This window comes from Sinohyriopsis cumingii, chromosome 2 (genome assembly GCF_028554795.1).
Source record: "Sinohyriopsis cumingii isolate HCF-2022 chromosome 2, ASM2855479v2, whole genome shotgun sequence".
Lineage (NCBI taxonomy): Eukaryota > Metazoa > Mollusca > Bivalvia > Unionida > Unionidae > Sinohyriopsis > Sinohyriopsis cumingii.
The window spans coordinates 45,569,805-45,586,664 of NC_142962.1; the positions used below are offsets into that span (position 1 = coordinate 45,569,805).

Sequence of the window (16,860 nt, forward strand, 5' to 3'; positions counted from 1 at the left end):
AGATAAATCAACAGATTCACCTTACCTTGCCATCGCTTTTCCAGTAGATGAAGAATCCATATTCATCTACCCGCACCAAACAGTTTGGTTCCAACAAAGAACATTCCTGCGATGTAAAGACAATAGTTATTACTATCCAGCTTTTGATAGTACGGTGGTGGTGGTGGTTTAAAATACACAGTAACAAGCAGCTAATTTGCTACCTCATTCATAGTTTTGCTCTTTGGTGAAAATTCTAATTTTAATTTTTGCTACCAAAAATTTGGAAAAAGTTGCCACCACCACCCTCCTGTGATATCTCCTCTAAAAAAAGCACTTGATTAAAATGAGTCCCAGGTGATAAGCAGTATTATTATACTTCTTCATCTAAAACAATTCTGTCATTCATTGTCAAATATTTGCCACCTGCTGCTCCATATTTAACTCTAAACCTGATGAGCAGGAGCAAGAAGGTAGCAGTGAGGGCAGAGATAGAAGTGGTAATGAGGGAGTAAGGGAAAGGTAGCAGTGAGGGCAGAGATAGTAGTGGTAATGAAGGAGTAAGGGAAAGGTAGCAGTGAGGGCAGAGATAGTAGTGGTAATGAAGGAGTAAGGGATAGGTAGCAGTGAGGGCAGAGATAGTAGTGGTAATGAAGGAGTAAGGGATAGGTAGCAGTGAGGGCAGAGAGTAGTGGTAATGAAGGAGTAAGAGATAGGTAGCAGTGAGGGCAGAGATAGCAGTGAGGGCAGAGATAGTAGTGGCAATGAAGGAGTAAGGGATAGGTAGCAGTGAGGGCAGAGATAGTAGTGGTAATGAAGGAGTAAGGGATAGGTAGCAGTGAGGGCAGAGATAGTAGTGGTAATGAAGGAGTAAGGGATAGGTAGCAGTGAGGGCAGAGAGTAGTGGTAATGAAGGAGTAAGAGATAGGTAGCAGTGAGGGCAGAGATAGCAGTGAGGGCAGAGATAGTAGTGGCAATGAAGGAGTAAGGGATAGGTAGCAGTGAGGGCAGAGATAGTAGTGGTAATGAAGGAGTCAGGGATAGGTAGCAGTGAGGGCAGAGATAGTAGTGGCAATGGAGGAGTAAAGGATAGGTAGCAGTGAGGGCAGAGATAGTAGTGGTAAAGAAGGAGTAAGGGATGTTGAGGAGGATAATACAGGGTTTTAGCTCATTCAGCCCCAATCCTGCCAGTAGGTGTAATGAGGCTGTACCCTACTTCAAAGCTCAATAGCATCATGGTCTTTAAGATACACCAAAGTGGGTGGGTGTACAATAAAGCAGATACATGTAGTTCTAAAATGATAGCAAATAATCTGGACTTTCTACTCGCATTACAAAGTGCAGAGGGGAAAACATATCTTTTAAGACCTGATTTTTTTACACCCAAAATTCACCCATTGTCTGAATCGGATTTTGTGTCTGGATTTTATACTTCTTGGCCTGTGATCTAAGGCAGACTGGTCTGAACTGCACACAGTCAAAAATGATGGGTCCAATAAGATTTTTTTGTTACCCGTCTGCACATGCACAAGCCAATGAAAAACATTTATAGCAAAACTAATCTAGGGTCTAAGCGAAAAACTAATGAAAGCAGATGTATTCAGAATTAACCTCCAAAATGCGTTTCCTATCCCCATTTCTGACAAAAAGAACAAAAGTCTCCGGTTCTGAATGAGTCAACATATACCGTATATACTCACGTATAAGCCGAATAATTTTGGAAAAAATAAAGGCCTGATAAAAGGGGGGGGGGTTGCCTTATCTGCTGGCCATGGTCTAAACGTTAGTTTTTAGCCAATTTTGTTGACTACTGTAATGGCTGTAAATCTTGGGACACGAAAAAATAATTTTTATCGTGTCCTAAGACATAGGCATGTTAAAAAAAATCTTATAAAATACAATGATTGATTTTGTTATTATTGTGTATGTGTATATTTTCTTATTTCTCCAACATGAAGTTAAATAAAGGTAACTACAGACTTCCTAATTCACGGGCTGGTTGAGTTTACCAGGGAGACCATTCTGAACTATAATGTACAGTACTTAGTGCAAAGCGTGTAAAGTGTCACTTAAATCCATACTTATTCCCAAACATATTAGATGCAGATTGCAGATTTTGCTTTATTCATTGTTTTGACCGAATTGCATTCTTCCAGATCACATTTCAGCTAGTCCTTAATAGCTGTTTCATTTACACTGAATCATGTGCTCACGAGTTACTCATTTTCAATGATATAAGCGATCCTACAAACTGAGGTGATGTTTTTAAAAAAGTATGCATGTTTAATTGTACAAGGCACATAAACATCATAATTTACATGTTCATGAAGAGAGGTAATAATAAAGGCTTAAAGTCTCATATAGTTCAACTAAGATCAACATCAATCGATTTTAGTTTTGTGTCGGAAAGCAAAAGACAAATCCACCAACTATCAGCAAGGAGACGCCAAAACATCAAGCTTTAAATTGTGTGGAAAGTTTGATGTTGTGCAGGCAAAACACAAAACTAACATAGACTGATGATGATCTTAGTTGACCTACAATAAGAATTTTAGCCTTTATTGTTACTACTCTTCGTGAACATGTAAGTTATGCTGGTTATGTGCCTTGTGCAATTAAACGTGCGCACCTTTTCATAAATATCACGTCAGTTTAAAGGATCATTTATATTATTGAAAATGAGTAACTCGTGAGTGTGTGATTCAACTTAAATGAAACAGCTATTGAGGACTAGCTGAAATGTTATCTGGAAGAATGCAGTTAGGTCGAAACAATGAATAAAGCAAAATCTGCATCTAATATGCTTGGGATTGATTTAAGTGACACTAAGCACGTTTTGCACTGTGTAAGTAATGTACATTAGAGTTCATCCTGGTCTCCCAACTCAACTGGCCTGCGAATTTTGATGTCTGTATTTACCTTTATTATTTAATTTCGTGCTGGAGAAATTAGAAAATATGGACATCCAAAATAATAACAAAATCAATCATAGTACTTGATAGAAGTTCAATAAGTGTTGGGTCACCAAAACTGATTTTTTTCTTCACAAGCATATATCTTGGGACACAGCAAAAAATTATTTTTTCGTGTCCTGAGATTTACATCCTTTACAGTAGTCAACAAAAAGACTTGGAAACTGTCAAGTTTAGACATTGGCCCAAGGATAAGCCAACCCCCAGTCTTTGAGGCCTTTAATGTTTCCTAAATTATTCAGCTTATACGCAAGTATATACAGTATTAGTGTGCACAATTTAATTATTTCAGGTGGTATTGTATAATTTATGTGAAGATACATTTGTAAATAATTTTTTAAAAATCTCTTGATAAGCTTAATTACTCTTCTTGACTGGGTGGATCTGTATTTACTGTTTAATTGTCAATTACACGTGTTTCTTGTTAAATATGGTGTTATATGTAACCACTCTTGTCCCAGTAGGGGATGTTACATTCAGGCTGTCAGGCCAGTGAAACAAAGAAGCCATAATTAGTGGGAAGTTGAAAAATTTCCCTTCACTGCTGAGCATTTAGTTTGGAATCATTTGTTGTGAAATTTGTAACTATTTTAGCTGGTATAAAGTGTTTAAAACAAAGGTTAGTTACATTGCAATTTAGAATTACTTACTTGATAAGGAAACATGTTACAAATAATTTCCTACTAAATTTAACATTTTGGGTAATTCTAATAAATATTAAATCTTACCAAGGAGTGTCATTTGAGAGTAGATATACGGCTATATTTTGGTTTAGAGTTTAGGTTTTATGCATTTTCATTGTATGCTTGAGACAGATAAATGTCTGCAGTTAACTGTCTGCACGTATGTTTAACTCAACACAAAATCTGGAAAAGGTCTTTAGGTGGCTGGGTCCAGTTTCGTAAATTGGCCCCATGCAATATTCTTAACTTAAGGCTATGGTGTGACTTTTTCAGCTATTATTGTTTACCATTTAAAGATATGGATATATCTGTGAACTAGGTGTTTTGGGCTTGTGTTGTTCTTGAAACTGATGTCAGGCATGTAAACCTTCCATAGTTACTCTGCAGTATGTTGATAGTAAAATACCAATAGTCAGCTAGGAAGAAGAGCTAGCCTCCCATAGTAGTAAACACATGGGTTTGGGGCTAGTAGAATATCTCAAAAACGGCTTAGATGACAACTATTTTCAATTACATCAGCCTGTTTAGTACACACTGTTTTGCAGATTTGTCATCTAAGAAAAGGGCTTGTGGTTGCACTGAGCACCACATGGTGTCAAAAATGACCTTCGGACATAAAAATTACAGATAGAAATTTGGGGCTGGGGTGCATAAACTTCTTCTCCTATGAACTGCCATGACTTCTCTGGTCAAGTGGATAATATTCTTATGCTTTGTTTTAATATAGGTATTTAAAAATATGGACCCTTTTGACCTGACATGTATTTAATTTTTTATACCAGGTCGCTGATTGCGGCATTAAATTTGTACATAAAAATTGGCCCCTGCCCCCTTAGGGAATGCTTTTCTTATGTCCACTAAGATCATTTATAAGCTAGTGTCAACCACAGTGCAAGAGTCAGTCAGTCAATCAGTCAGCATGTAGAACTAAAAGCCTTCATGATAAAAAAAAATTTTTAAAAACTCATTCTTGTGAAATTACACCCTTCCTATTCAAATTTAAGTGAGTGTAAGTTTTAGAAGAGGCTGAAAAGTGCAACTTCTGATAATTATACTATCCAAATTCACAATAGATGCAGAGCCACATCACAGACACAGACTTGAATGAGACAAGACTAACGTGAACAATAAATTAAATGCATAGTATTGTGTTGAACAGTACTGCATCTATGCACTATTCGCATCATGTTAAAACTGTGACTGCCTGTGAGCTTGCCCTCTGACATCCTGATCTCTATATCAACAGCTTACTTCATTCTTCCAAACACAATCAACTGATGAAAGCTATTGCTGATACAAGTGAACACAACTTATCATGTGGAAATAAACTTTATTTTTGTTCACAGTGACTTGCACTTTAACCTAACTTTTCATTTTGCCCCAAAAAACAAATTATTTCTGAAGGCTGCTTAAACAAACTATGTAAAACACAAGTTATCATGTAACCTTGACCTCTGAGCTAACAACCCCAATTTTTATAGCCTGCTTCTTTGCCATAATATTTCCAAGCCATCCACACTTTCTGGTACAGGTATGTATGTGGCCTGTAATTAATGTTTATTTTCCAGAATCAAATGCCATTGTTTGTATTATACTGACCTTGACCTTGGATCTTATCATCACAAAGTCAGAAGGTTTTCTACCAACCCCATTCAGACTCTACAACAAACCAATCACCCATCTCAGTAAATATTGGTAACTTTTCACTTTGGATCATCTTAAAACCATTTAGTTAAGGCAACACCAACTCCTGCACCAAGTATTTTGAATCTCTCTTTGATCACCATTCACATAAAAGATATACTGTCTAAACCAAGTATATGCAACCTAAAGCCCGCTGACTGGATCCAAACCACGATCTGATTTAATCCACTGATTTACATCATAGGGCGTGACTTTAAAAATTGCTTAGCATACCTGTGAGGTGGAGAAAGTTCCACATGACTTGTCTAAACTATGGATCTTTGAACACACTTGTCTTGCCACTTGTGCTATGTATATGCACATTCTGCAGAACAGTAATTGAATAAACTTTGCTATGATGTATGTTAATTGTCACTGACTAGCAAAAACTATAACACAAAACTTCAACACAGAACTTTATAATATTCACATCAATATCACTGGAAAATGATAGCTATGTCTCACCATCTGCTCAACAAAGGCTCCATAAAAATTTTCCTTGTTTTTGTACAAAACAGCTGTTGTTCTCCCTCTTAGGTTGACATGAACTCACTGGGTATTTTTTCTAGATGTGGGAGCAAACAGCACTGTTCACCAACACATTCACAAGAAGCATCCACAGACAAATGGATGAAAGCTTAGGACAGTCCAACAGTTCAAGTAATACAAATACTTCTGCTTTTTTCTGCTTATACATCTCTTTCACAGATAAATTTTTCAGTCCAGTATCACATTTTATATATTATTTGCTTACTGATGCACATGCTTATTGTTCTGGGTTTATGACTTAGATTTTCACTGTAACTCTATTCTTTACAGTCAAGCCAAATTTATCACATTATAACTGCAATTGTATTTATTGGTAAATGTAGCAAAGATTTCCATTGGTCAGAAAATAACCATGTGATCAGGATGAGCTGTTCTGTATAAAATGTATAGAAAACTACCTCATACCATAGAGTCAAATGCAGAGCAACTGAAAACACTGAAAAAGAAGGCACACGTGCTGCATGTCTTCAAAACAAAATTTAAAAGATGGTGAGTTTTTTCTTCTGAAAACAATAAGCTGATTTTGACAAAATCAAATAGCAATTTTTGTAATTTTTTCTAGGAAAAAATCATTATTTTTTGACTAGATTTTATATAAATGTGGGAAAAAATATGTCTGCTAGGTAATGGTCTCTTGTGTTGCCAGTATTTTGCAGGCAACTGTTGTGTCCAAAAATGCAGAATACTCCAAATTTTCACTAAATCTGTCATATCTGATAAATTTCATACATACAGGCACTAAACACGATGACCCATGAACCGCTGACATAGTTTCTGAAGCAGATGATATTTCACAAGCTGAATTATCAAATATTCCAAACGAATCATCTCAGCTTTTATGACTTCCAGTTGAACAGCAGGATGACCACAAACTAAAACCATTTCAATTCCTGAAAGACTAAGGGTGACCAGAAACAAAAACAATTTAAATCTCAAAAAGAGCAAAATCTCTTATGCAGACCCCTGGGAAACTCAAAATCTACCAAGAACAGTGAGGCTACACAACATGCACATCAGCTCATTACAAATGAAATTAAAACTATAGATAAGGCCAAATAAAAAATATATGTGCTTCTGGTTACACTGAAAAAGAAATTACAGTAGGTATGTCTGATAAACTTTTTTGGGGTCTCAACTGATTTAAATGCAGCATAAACTAGAAAATATGTATGATTTGCATCCTGGATTTAACTTCAATCATAGTTACATACCTTTTGTTAAATTTTTTTTTCTCCCGAATTTTTTTCTCCATTTTAAAAAAAATGAAAAGTAAGGTCAGAAGGAAAAAATAGGGTCAGTCGGGTAACCAGAACCACACATACTTTATTATTTGGCTTAAATGAATAAAGAAATTGGGTGAAAGGGGACAAAGGCTAACATTATAACACTTGGGTCCATAGTCCTACAATATAAGAAACTGCATAAAGAAATTTTTTAATGGATTCAAATTATACAAAACATTTTAATTTTAAATATGAAAGTTGCCAGCATATTGTTCCTGCTGTAAGCAGAGTCCATGCAGTACGATTGTGCATTTTCATCAATATAAACAGTTCAAGTTCCAGATTTTACATGCATGTTTGAAATCAGAGTAATTGATCCTTGAGAGAACACCCAGAGTCAATAATTGAACATACCCATAGTTAGTCTTGGTCATGAAGCTGTATGACACATGTTGGTGGCTAACACTCAAGATGGTAGCTTTAATTTGTTTTGCAGTTTTCACAAAATACCCTATCAAATTTCAAGATATGCAATTAGTTCCAATCCTATGAGTACAATACCAAGTTTGTTAAATTCTTATATATTATTATGTATATATGTTTATACAGCAGAACATATATTGAAAGACCACCCATTCAGCCAAACCTTAATGGTCTCTGAAGACAAGTGACAGGTCATAACACCATATAACCAATAAATCTGTGCGAGGAGAACCTGGTCTCATGACAAGTGGTCTTTCACAGCAGTGGTCTCTCAAGACAGGCTTTACTGTAAAAGTAAATACATTACACTTTTCAGTACATACCTCATCCCACCGGTCAAATATTGCTCCTTTCTGAAGAAGTTCTGGAACTAAGATTCTCCACTGGAAATCATATGTCTTGGCCATCAGTCAACTCTGCTGAACTTATGGCATCTGAAACAGACCAGGTACAATGGAATAAAACATCCAAATTCATAGACCAATCTAGCAGAATGTATCCTGCAAATCTTCTTTTAGAAAACTTTAAGACTGAGATGAGATAAAGAGTTCCATTATCTATCAAGAATTACAAAATGAACAGGCAGAGCAAATTCTAAAACCTTCCAAATGCAATCAGTTCAAGTAGTATCCACTGCTGATTATTTTATTGTTTCACTTCCCACATATCTCAACAACAAATTATCTTATTTATGCTAGGACATGAATCATGATAAATAATTTTGCATCCAAGTCAACAAGAAGAAAAGCATGAAATAAAAGTTATTCTTAGATGCTTACATGGCTGAATGGTAAATATGGCTGCCTCCCATGAAATAAAACTAGAGTTTAAATCCAAAACGGCATGAATTATTTTTTCTTATAGCTAATTTACTTTGAATTGAGAAGGAGGGTTATGCAACTGTTGATATTTTATGTGTGAATAATCACAAAACACAGCAGAACATGAACAGTATACTGCTGACATCACATTGCATCCAGAAAGAAATCAGCTGTTTCAATCTGTTATGCAGTACCTTTTGCTAGCCATTATGTTTGAACAGATAATAATGAAAATACCGTGTTTTTCACCCACTTGATGATATATATTCATTATTCACTTGTTTCAAGCAAATATCTTCTCTATATATCCATTTCCTTTTAATCTTCCATGCAATTAATTACCTGGCTCAGCTATTTGAGTAATTACTTACAGTATATTGAAAGTCAGACTTGTTTTCATATATTTTTTGGTGTAATTTCAGAATGATGCATTAAAAGTGTTAGTAGGATGAAAGTAAACATGTCTATAGTACACTGCATCCACCAATATGACTAGGAATTGTTGCTCTTAGCATAAAATGAATAGACATAGTGCATGTACTTCATCACAACCCATCAATACAATGATTACTGCTATTATCTATGTAATCACCAACCTTATCAGTCACATTACAATTATCTTCATCATGTGCTAATGCAGGACTCCTATATGAAACATCAGCAGCCATTCAGCAAACTACTTGAAAATCTCAGCAAACATTTCAAATATTAGATCGCGAAAGCTCCAATAGTTTGGCCATCTTAAAAATGGATAGCAAAAATCAATTTATGTTAGCAGAAGATGAAATCTTATGTTTTTAGTTAAGGCAAATTAAATAGCAATTATACGAAAAGTATAATGGCTATTTGGAGCAGTACACAGACCTACTTAACAGTAACTCTGTAAAGAGTTATTACCAGCTTCAACCTTTAGCCACCATTTAGGGTTTTCAATATCATCTTTCTAAATCTTGCCTGGCCTCTGACTCATAAATGACCTTTGCATTATGATGTTATATAAAGGATAACTGTCTCCAACTGTCACTAACTTTACAGCCAGAAGTAATTTTTCCTCATCTTTTTACATGTCTGCATTATTCTAGGTCTCTACCATTAGCTGGGGTCAAATGCATATTAAGCCTTCTCACATGAAAAGGTGAAAATTGAATGTAGGATCCAACAGTCTCACAAAATGACAATGAAAAAGGTAATACGCTATGAACTGAACAGCATTTCCTATTTCTAGCACATGAAATAATATTTTGTGTGACAATGCTATAATACAATTGTCAGGGTCCATAAAAACTGACCATATTATGTTCCAAACCATCTTATAACCAACCAAGTCAGTAAGCTGAAGAAAATGATGCATGCACCCATACATGAAAAGTTTTTCTGAGAGATCTGTGTTCACACTCCGGGAGAAGGTGTCCAAATCAGGGAGACTAGCTTTAAATGATCAGTTTTGTCAAATATCTGAGTGTGAAAGTGCATATCATACCAAAACTAAGGAAATTAATTAGTGAATAATAGTTACTCATGTTTATTAATTTTCTTATGTTACTTTCTTAATCTCACAAAAATAATTTAAGAAGATTCTCATAAATCATTGAACTTCAAAAAAATTATGTCAAACCGGTACCTCAAACACTCAAGCAAACGTTTGTTCAACATGTGCTGGCTTTTTCAGTCTTAATGAGAAGCTCTTTTCGCAGCAATACACAAATCATTTGAAGGTCCCAGTTCAAAACAGTCACACTTAGCATTTATATTATACAATTAACAACAGTTTTTCCATATACATTCCCATGGTGGTCCGTTTGAATCTTCCTCAATGTGCTGAAAAAGTGCTCAGGATCTGAAATCTCATGATTTAGATAACCAAGGGCCTTCAGAGTCTGGTAATGCAATAGAAACATAGCTGTCATCTTTGCTGTAACTGCCGCATAGAAGGAAATCACACTCCCAAAGAAGCAGCTCAGCAGTGTTGGTGAAATGTCATCCAGGTTGCTTTCGTTTGTGTCACTTTAGGCACACATTTGCTGCATCATTTTCCCCCCACTACAAATGTTCAAAAGGTTTGTCACGAGTTGTGCAGCACACAAAGCTTTCTCCCTTTTCACCATGTTTTATACATTTAAGTTCATCTAACCATTCACTGTTGAACTTGCAAACATATTTCTCTTTTTCCAACAGTGTATTTTCCATCGAATCCTTCAGCATACATTTCAACATGTTACCAAAATTATCATATTTCTAAACAGATCAAGAACCGGTTCATACTTCACAGATTGCCTGTAACCTGTTATACACAATACATTACTCAATATGAAATACTGATGAGTAAAACAACTTATGTTTGTATAATAAATGAATCAGCACATGTTACGAGCTGCAATATGATTGCTTGTTAGATCAATAACAATTTGACTGACAGATCACAATAGTTGAATGCTGTTTAAGCTGAAATAACTATGCTTGGCAGATCTTAGCTTTCGCAAGAAATACCTATACTTGGCAGATTTCTGAAATCCAGGAGTTTTTGTTTGTATATCGGCAGATCAAAAAATGTAGTCTAAAATCAAAAGACAATGAGACTTGGCAAGTATGATGTTTGTAAAAATGCACATAAATCTGTAATGTCTCATCATCTGACCAACTGGACTGTAAAGCATTACCCAAATACATATAATCGTTGACATATGTAAGATCATGGCTGTTATAATGTACAAGGGGAGGAGATGATAATTTGAAAAACGTTGACTGAAAGATCATGCATACCAATTTTTTTGCATTATAACTGATATCATTCACAAATTTCCTACAACCTGCAATAGATCAATGAAAAATCATCAACAAAACTAAAATTGTTAAGAATTGACACATTTGGTGTCAAATGTAATCCAACGTGACAATGACCCAGTTTACAATTTAACTCATCTATGTATATATTAAATAACAAAAAGGGAAAAACACTTCCCTGCCTCACCCCATTGGTTATATGGAAGGAGCTGGATACCACACTTTCCCAATGCACACAGAACAACTGTCTGACATACCAGTTAACTAGAACATGAAATCCAGCAACTTTTAAAGTGTCCAATGATTGATACATGTACTATCAAATGCCTTGCTAGTATCTATAAAAACAGCGCTGCCATTTTCTACATAACAACTGAAAGTTTCCTTAAAGGCATAGAGGAATAAGTCTGTTGAATGTTGCTTTTTAAAACTAAACTGATTATCAGAGATTGTTAATTCACTTTGTTAAAATATAAAACATTCAATCTTTTTAAATAATTGTCATAAGAGCTACTGGTCTATAAATTTGTTCATTAGGTCACCAATGTTACTTTTCAATAGATGGATAACTATAACCTTTTGTGAAATCATCTGGAACAAAGTTTATGTACAAACAACAAACAATTAAATAAAACCATCAAAAGGACATGGAGTCTACTACAGTATCTGAACATTTAAAATGTTCTACATATAAAACATCTGATCCTGGACATTTACCCAATTTTTATTTAGCTATGGCACAGTGAATATCAGATAATAAGATTAGTTCTATACAAACTGCAAGGGCCTCAAATGCTGAAAGAACATACACATTATTCAAATCATTATCACTATTGTGAAAGGCTTCCAAATGATTTTTCCACATGATGCATATGCTATTTTGGCCATATTTCCCATCAATGCACAGTGGTAGCCTACTGGAAGTCATCATTATTCCTTTTGTCTTGTTACACATAAGGCAACCCTATGAGGGTCTATTTGGAACTGAAAACTGGTGGAATCTGTCCTTCACTTTTTTCTTAGTATGGAACATATTTAATAAAGAAATTAAAGTCAAGGCTTGCGAGTAAAATGCTCAACTCTCACACAAATGGCTGATTTTTTTGGGGGGGTGAATTCTGAGAAATTAATGTAAATCCTGCATTCTAGAATAGTCCTTGACCTATACTGGAAATTGTTTCCACCTAGGATAACTGTACTGTCTCGCACTATAATAGTCCCTGAATTTAAATTAGGACTAAGCTCCACTCTTTTAACCGGTTATCACACACACTGCAAGTGTACTTTTACCTCAGCAATACCAGCTCCACTAAATACTGATAGAAGGAATGAAAGAGTCGAGCTTAATAGTGAAGCATTAATTCACATAGAAGATATATTTTAAACACCTTTCATTAATTAAAAGCAAATAACCCTAATCCTAACATCACTACTGTAAGAACTGATTGAAACAAATTCATTTAAACAGCAAGGCAAAAAGAAAGGGAGACAAATGCATTAAATACTCTTTGGCAATGATAAGAAAATATGACACATTTTATATCTTTTCATGCAATAACCTAATCTTTTAAACTTTTGGCATACATCTGAAAATCACAGTCTGTGAATTCAAACGGTGAACAAAGAATTTTAACATGCAGTCTACTAATATCTTTAAAAAAAGAATCAGTTACACTGCATTTGCACTGAATCAACCACTTAGGAAATTTGTATAGCATTCCCTGACAAATAGCTAAATTTCTAAGAAAGCTTCTGTATTTATATGCACAAGCAAAAATAAAATATCCATACACAACTAAACAAAAATCCCTCAAAATTAACTTGTTATATCCATCAAAATGATTAAATGAAACATTAATAACTCCAAAATTGAATTAAAACAACCAAAACTGATGTTTTAATTATAATAAAGTCGGCCAGTTTTTCTTTTTTGACAATGACGTCAGCAATACCTATTCTGTGCATTGGAGATGAAATTTAGCAAAAGACCAGTTTGATAAGGTGATAATAAATAAGAAAAACTATACTAGACCGACCTTTAAGAATGAAAGGTGTTCTTAAAGCCCTAGCTTTGCACAAAAGTATATCTTGATCATCCCCAGCATAGATACAACTGAGATGAGATTTCTGTAGGAAGTGGAGCCACCAAAGATAGCTGGTTTTTGGCTAGCTGGCAAATGAGAGACCCACTCATCATTACCACTGAATGTCAAGCAACCTTGTTCAACAGACTGGACACAAAGCTTACTCTTCAAGAAAGAGAACGGTCTTAAATTTAGGGTAAGATTCTCCAACGAAGCTTCACCCAAAGGTTTGCTGGGGTTTTTACTTAATGATGATATGGAACCCAAGAATCTTCATTTGGACACACGTGAGCAAGACACCAGCATCTATGGCTCAAGACATGTTATCAGGGTGGCAATTCTAGCCAATGGCCATGCTTTTAGAAAAGCTGAATGTGTTTGATAGGACTGCTCTATAGAACTTGATAGTAGAAAGTGAGCATTGTTTCTTTTCAAAAAGGAAGAGAAAATCAGTCACTTAACTCCAACGGGTACAATTTATTAAGGAGAGGTGGTTGAAGAACACAAGAAATTCTAAAAATAAATAGTAAGGCTAGAAGTGATTGTCTTATTTTTTTAGTGTTGTTGCTGTTGTTATTCTATAAAGAAAGCTGAATATCACGGTTACCTTTAAATCGCACTATGTGAAAAATTTTCATACTTTTTGTGATTTATTAATTCATGATATCAGGGTGACAATTTATTCCTGGACAATTCTTCTCCACAAAGGTCTAAGCCTGGTGAAGTTATGTCTCAAGTGCTGTGGAGTCACATCAAGGATTTATTCATTTCTGCAATAAATATTAACTTTTCCAATACTATATGCTTCAAATTATAAAGTCAGACTACATTTTTCATCAATTTTGTTGCCTGCAAAAACAAACTATATACACTGCTCAAAACATGGTTATCTTAGTTGATAAAGAAATACTGAAAACTAGTCAGAATCAATGCCAACTTATCCGAAATATATAATGCTGTAAAAGTAAACATTTATGCCTCCCTTGTCACCAGGCCTTCTGTACTGGGATTGTAATTCCTCAAGCTCAAGCATTAACCTGAATAATTCATTCTGTACAATGAGCCTACATTTTTCCTCCCTGTATAGTAAAGTACCTTGAAAATAAATACAGCAGTGTTTTCGCTGAAGATTTCATTTATTTTTCTTAAGATTTTCTATCAATGACCACTTATCATATACCGTCAACTTGTGCCCAAACTTAGTAAAATCAGACACTCATATCGGCAAGTGAAATTGATTGGTTTATGATTTTTTTTGGCTATGAAAAGAAACTTTTCAATAAGCACAGAATGTGCCCAATTAAGCCAGTGTTAAAACTTACCAACTACTGTATCATCTGCAGCAAAGAAAGATTTAACTAAAAGTCTGTAGCAAACATTTATTATCCCCCACACTTTATTCTCAGTTAACACTACTGTATATGCAAATGTTCTTTCTTAAAGCAACCAACAACTGTTGTTTCACAGCACACGAGCCCATAAAAGACTGTAAGTCAAGACAATGAGAGCAAAACACTCTCACCAAAGAACCACAACAGAACCATAGCCTACATGGTCTGGTATAAAAAGGATTGAAACCCTTCCATTATGTAAGTTCTTTCAAACATAAAACAGCTGATTTGTTACCACTCATACGCAAGAAAAGAAAAGCAACCTATACTAGTTTGATAATGTTAACACTGTACCCTGCACGATATATATACATGTATATATATATATATATATATATATATATATATACATACATATATATATGTATGTATATTATATATATATATATATATATATATATATATATATATATATATATATATATATATATATATATCTTGTTGTCAAGAAGGCTCCTGAAGGAGGGGTGCAGTGGTGGACCGCATGCAGCCCACCAAGGACTTTCATGCGGCCATCCAAGGGTTTTCATGTGGCCTAGGAACAAGTCATCATTCACACTGACACTGTTTATGTTATTCTGTTTATCAAATAAATGTGCTTCTTTTGAAGTTTAAGTTTTCAAATATTAACAACATATTAACAACTAAAAATTAATTAGATGTTATTTAGAAAAACCTTTTGTTTTTGCTATTTCAAATATTATTTATTTTACTTAATGAACTATGCAGCCCCCAACAAGGTGTGAATTTGTGTATGCGGCACTTGCACTGGAAAGTTTGCCCACCTCTGTCCTACCCTATCTCACAATGATACTGTATATAAATCAGTTATATACATTTATTTATTTACATTCAAGACAATAAAACCAGTTTAAAGTCTTTCATTGCTACACAAGTAAATAAAATTCAAAAGTCAAGCACTGCAGCCTGGTTGAATCATAGCATACAAATCCTAAAACCATTTCTGCCATTCAGTACAGTAAACCTTTATCACATCTCTTGTCTCTTGAGTGTATCAAGGCCTGTTTGCATTTGTCTCAAAAACTACAGAAATTTATTACTTGTACATAAAAGTAGAATTGTGAAACTTACATTTACCATATATACTTGCTTATATGTCAAGTCCAACTGCAAAAAACATACCTAGAACAGCTGGTACATTATGCAAGGGCAGTTCTGGGTCTATTTAGTTGGCATGCTGAACTTGAAATATGAGTACTACGGTATGACTCTACCTGTGGCAAACTTCATGGCACCTTACTCATGTAAAATTCAAGACATGAATATACACGTGGACAACATCATGCTCCAACTGACGGCTTTCAAATACATGTATATCTGTAAACTGGAAAATCTAAAGCAAGTTATTTTAAACTTTTAAACTCAGTGGTTGGCAAGACAAACTCATAATCATTGGGGTGAGGGTTCAAATCCTGTCCTGACCAGGCTGGCAGGTCACTGTATCAAAGGGCATCTCTCACCAAGGCACTTTACTCCAGTTGTCTTTACTCTAATTGTCTTGGATGAAACATCGATCAATAAAGCAAGCAATTCTTCTTCCACACCAGCTCCAATCATCTGCCAAGTAATCACACTTCCACTCCTATTCCTATCATCCAGTTTGATAAATCTAAAGTCATTGTACAACATATAGTGATGCCTTCTGTACAAGGCAATCTTTAAAACTGAACAAGTTTGTTCTTTATGTGAAATGTATTTATAGATGAACTGGTGAATTTGGTTCATTTTTCAAACTGATGCCCAACACATTTTCCAATCTCAATTTGCCAGTGCATATTAAATTCAGAGTGTGTGACTTGGAATTTTAAAGTAGCTCCAACAATTTTTCAGTCATATCGCTACAATGTCTGCAGTGTGGCAGCTTATAGTCATGTCTAGCACTGGGGCATCAAGCAGCAGACATGTAGCATGATGTCCCACCCCGTCACATTATCCTGACACCAGGCCGACCAGTCCTAACACTAACCTCTTCATGCTGAGCACCTAGCGAGGCAGCTGTTAGCACTATTATTAAAAGTCTTTGGAATGACTTGGCTGGGAGTTAGAAACTGCAACTTGCCACATCCGAAGTTAGTTTTCCCCACGGCCTTTGGATGCAGAATAGGCCTGATGTGCCATCAGCACATTAAAGAGTCTACCAAATAAGGCCAGCTCAGCCACGGTGGATCAGTGGTAAGTGTGCCAGACACA

General features: G+C 35.2%; 1 protein-coding gene across 1 annotated transcript in view; it reads right to left on the reverse strand.

Moving 5' to 3' along the window:
- The window catches only part of LOC149804757 (1-phosphatidylinositol 4,5-bisphosphate phosphodiesterase beta-4-like), a 342,757-nt gene that overhangs the window by 303,458 nt on the left and 22,439 nt on the right, over window positions 1–16,860 (reverse strand). The window contains exons 2-3 of the mRNA XM_089944026.1: window positions 7,896–8,006; window positions 26–106 (exon numbers count right to left, since the gene is read on the reverse strand). Of these exons, the coding sequence (XP_089800152.1) occupies window positions 26–106; window positions 7,896–7,979 (165 nt within the window). The 5' untranslated portion in view covers window positions 7,980–8,006. The remainder of the gene's footprint in view (window positions 1–25; window positions 107–7,895; window positions 8,007–16,860) is intronic.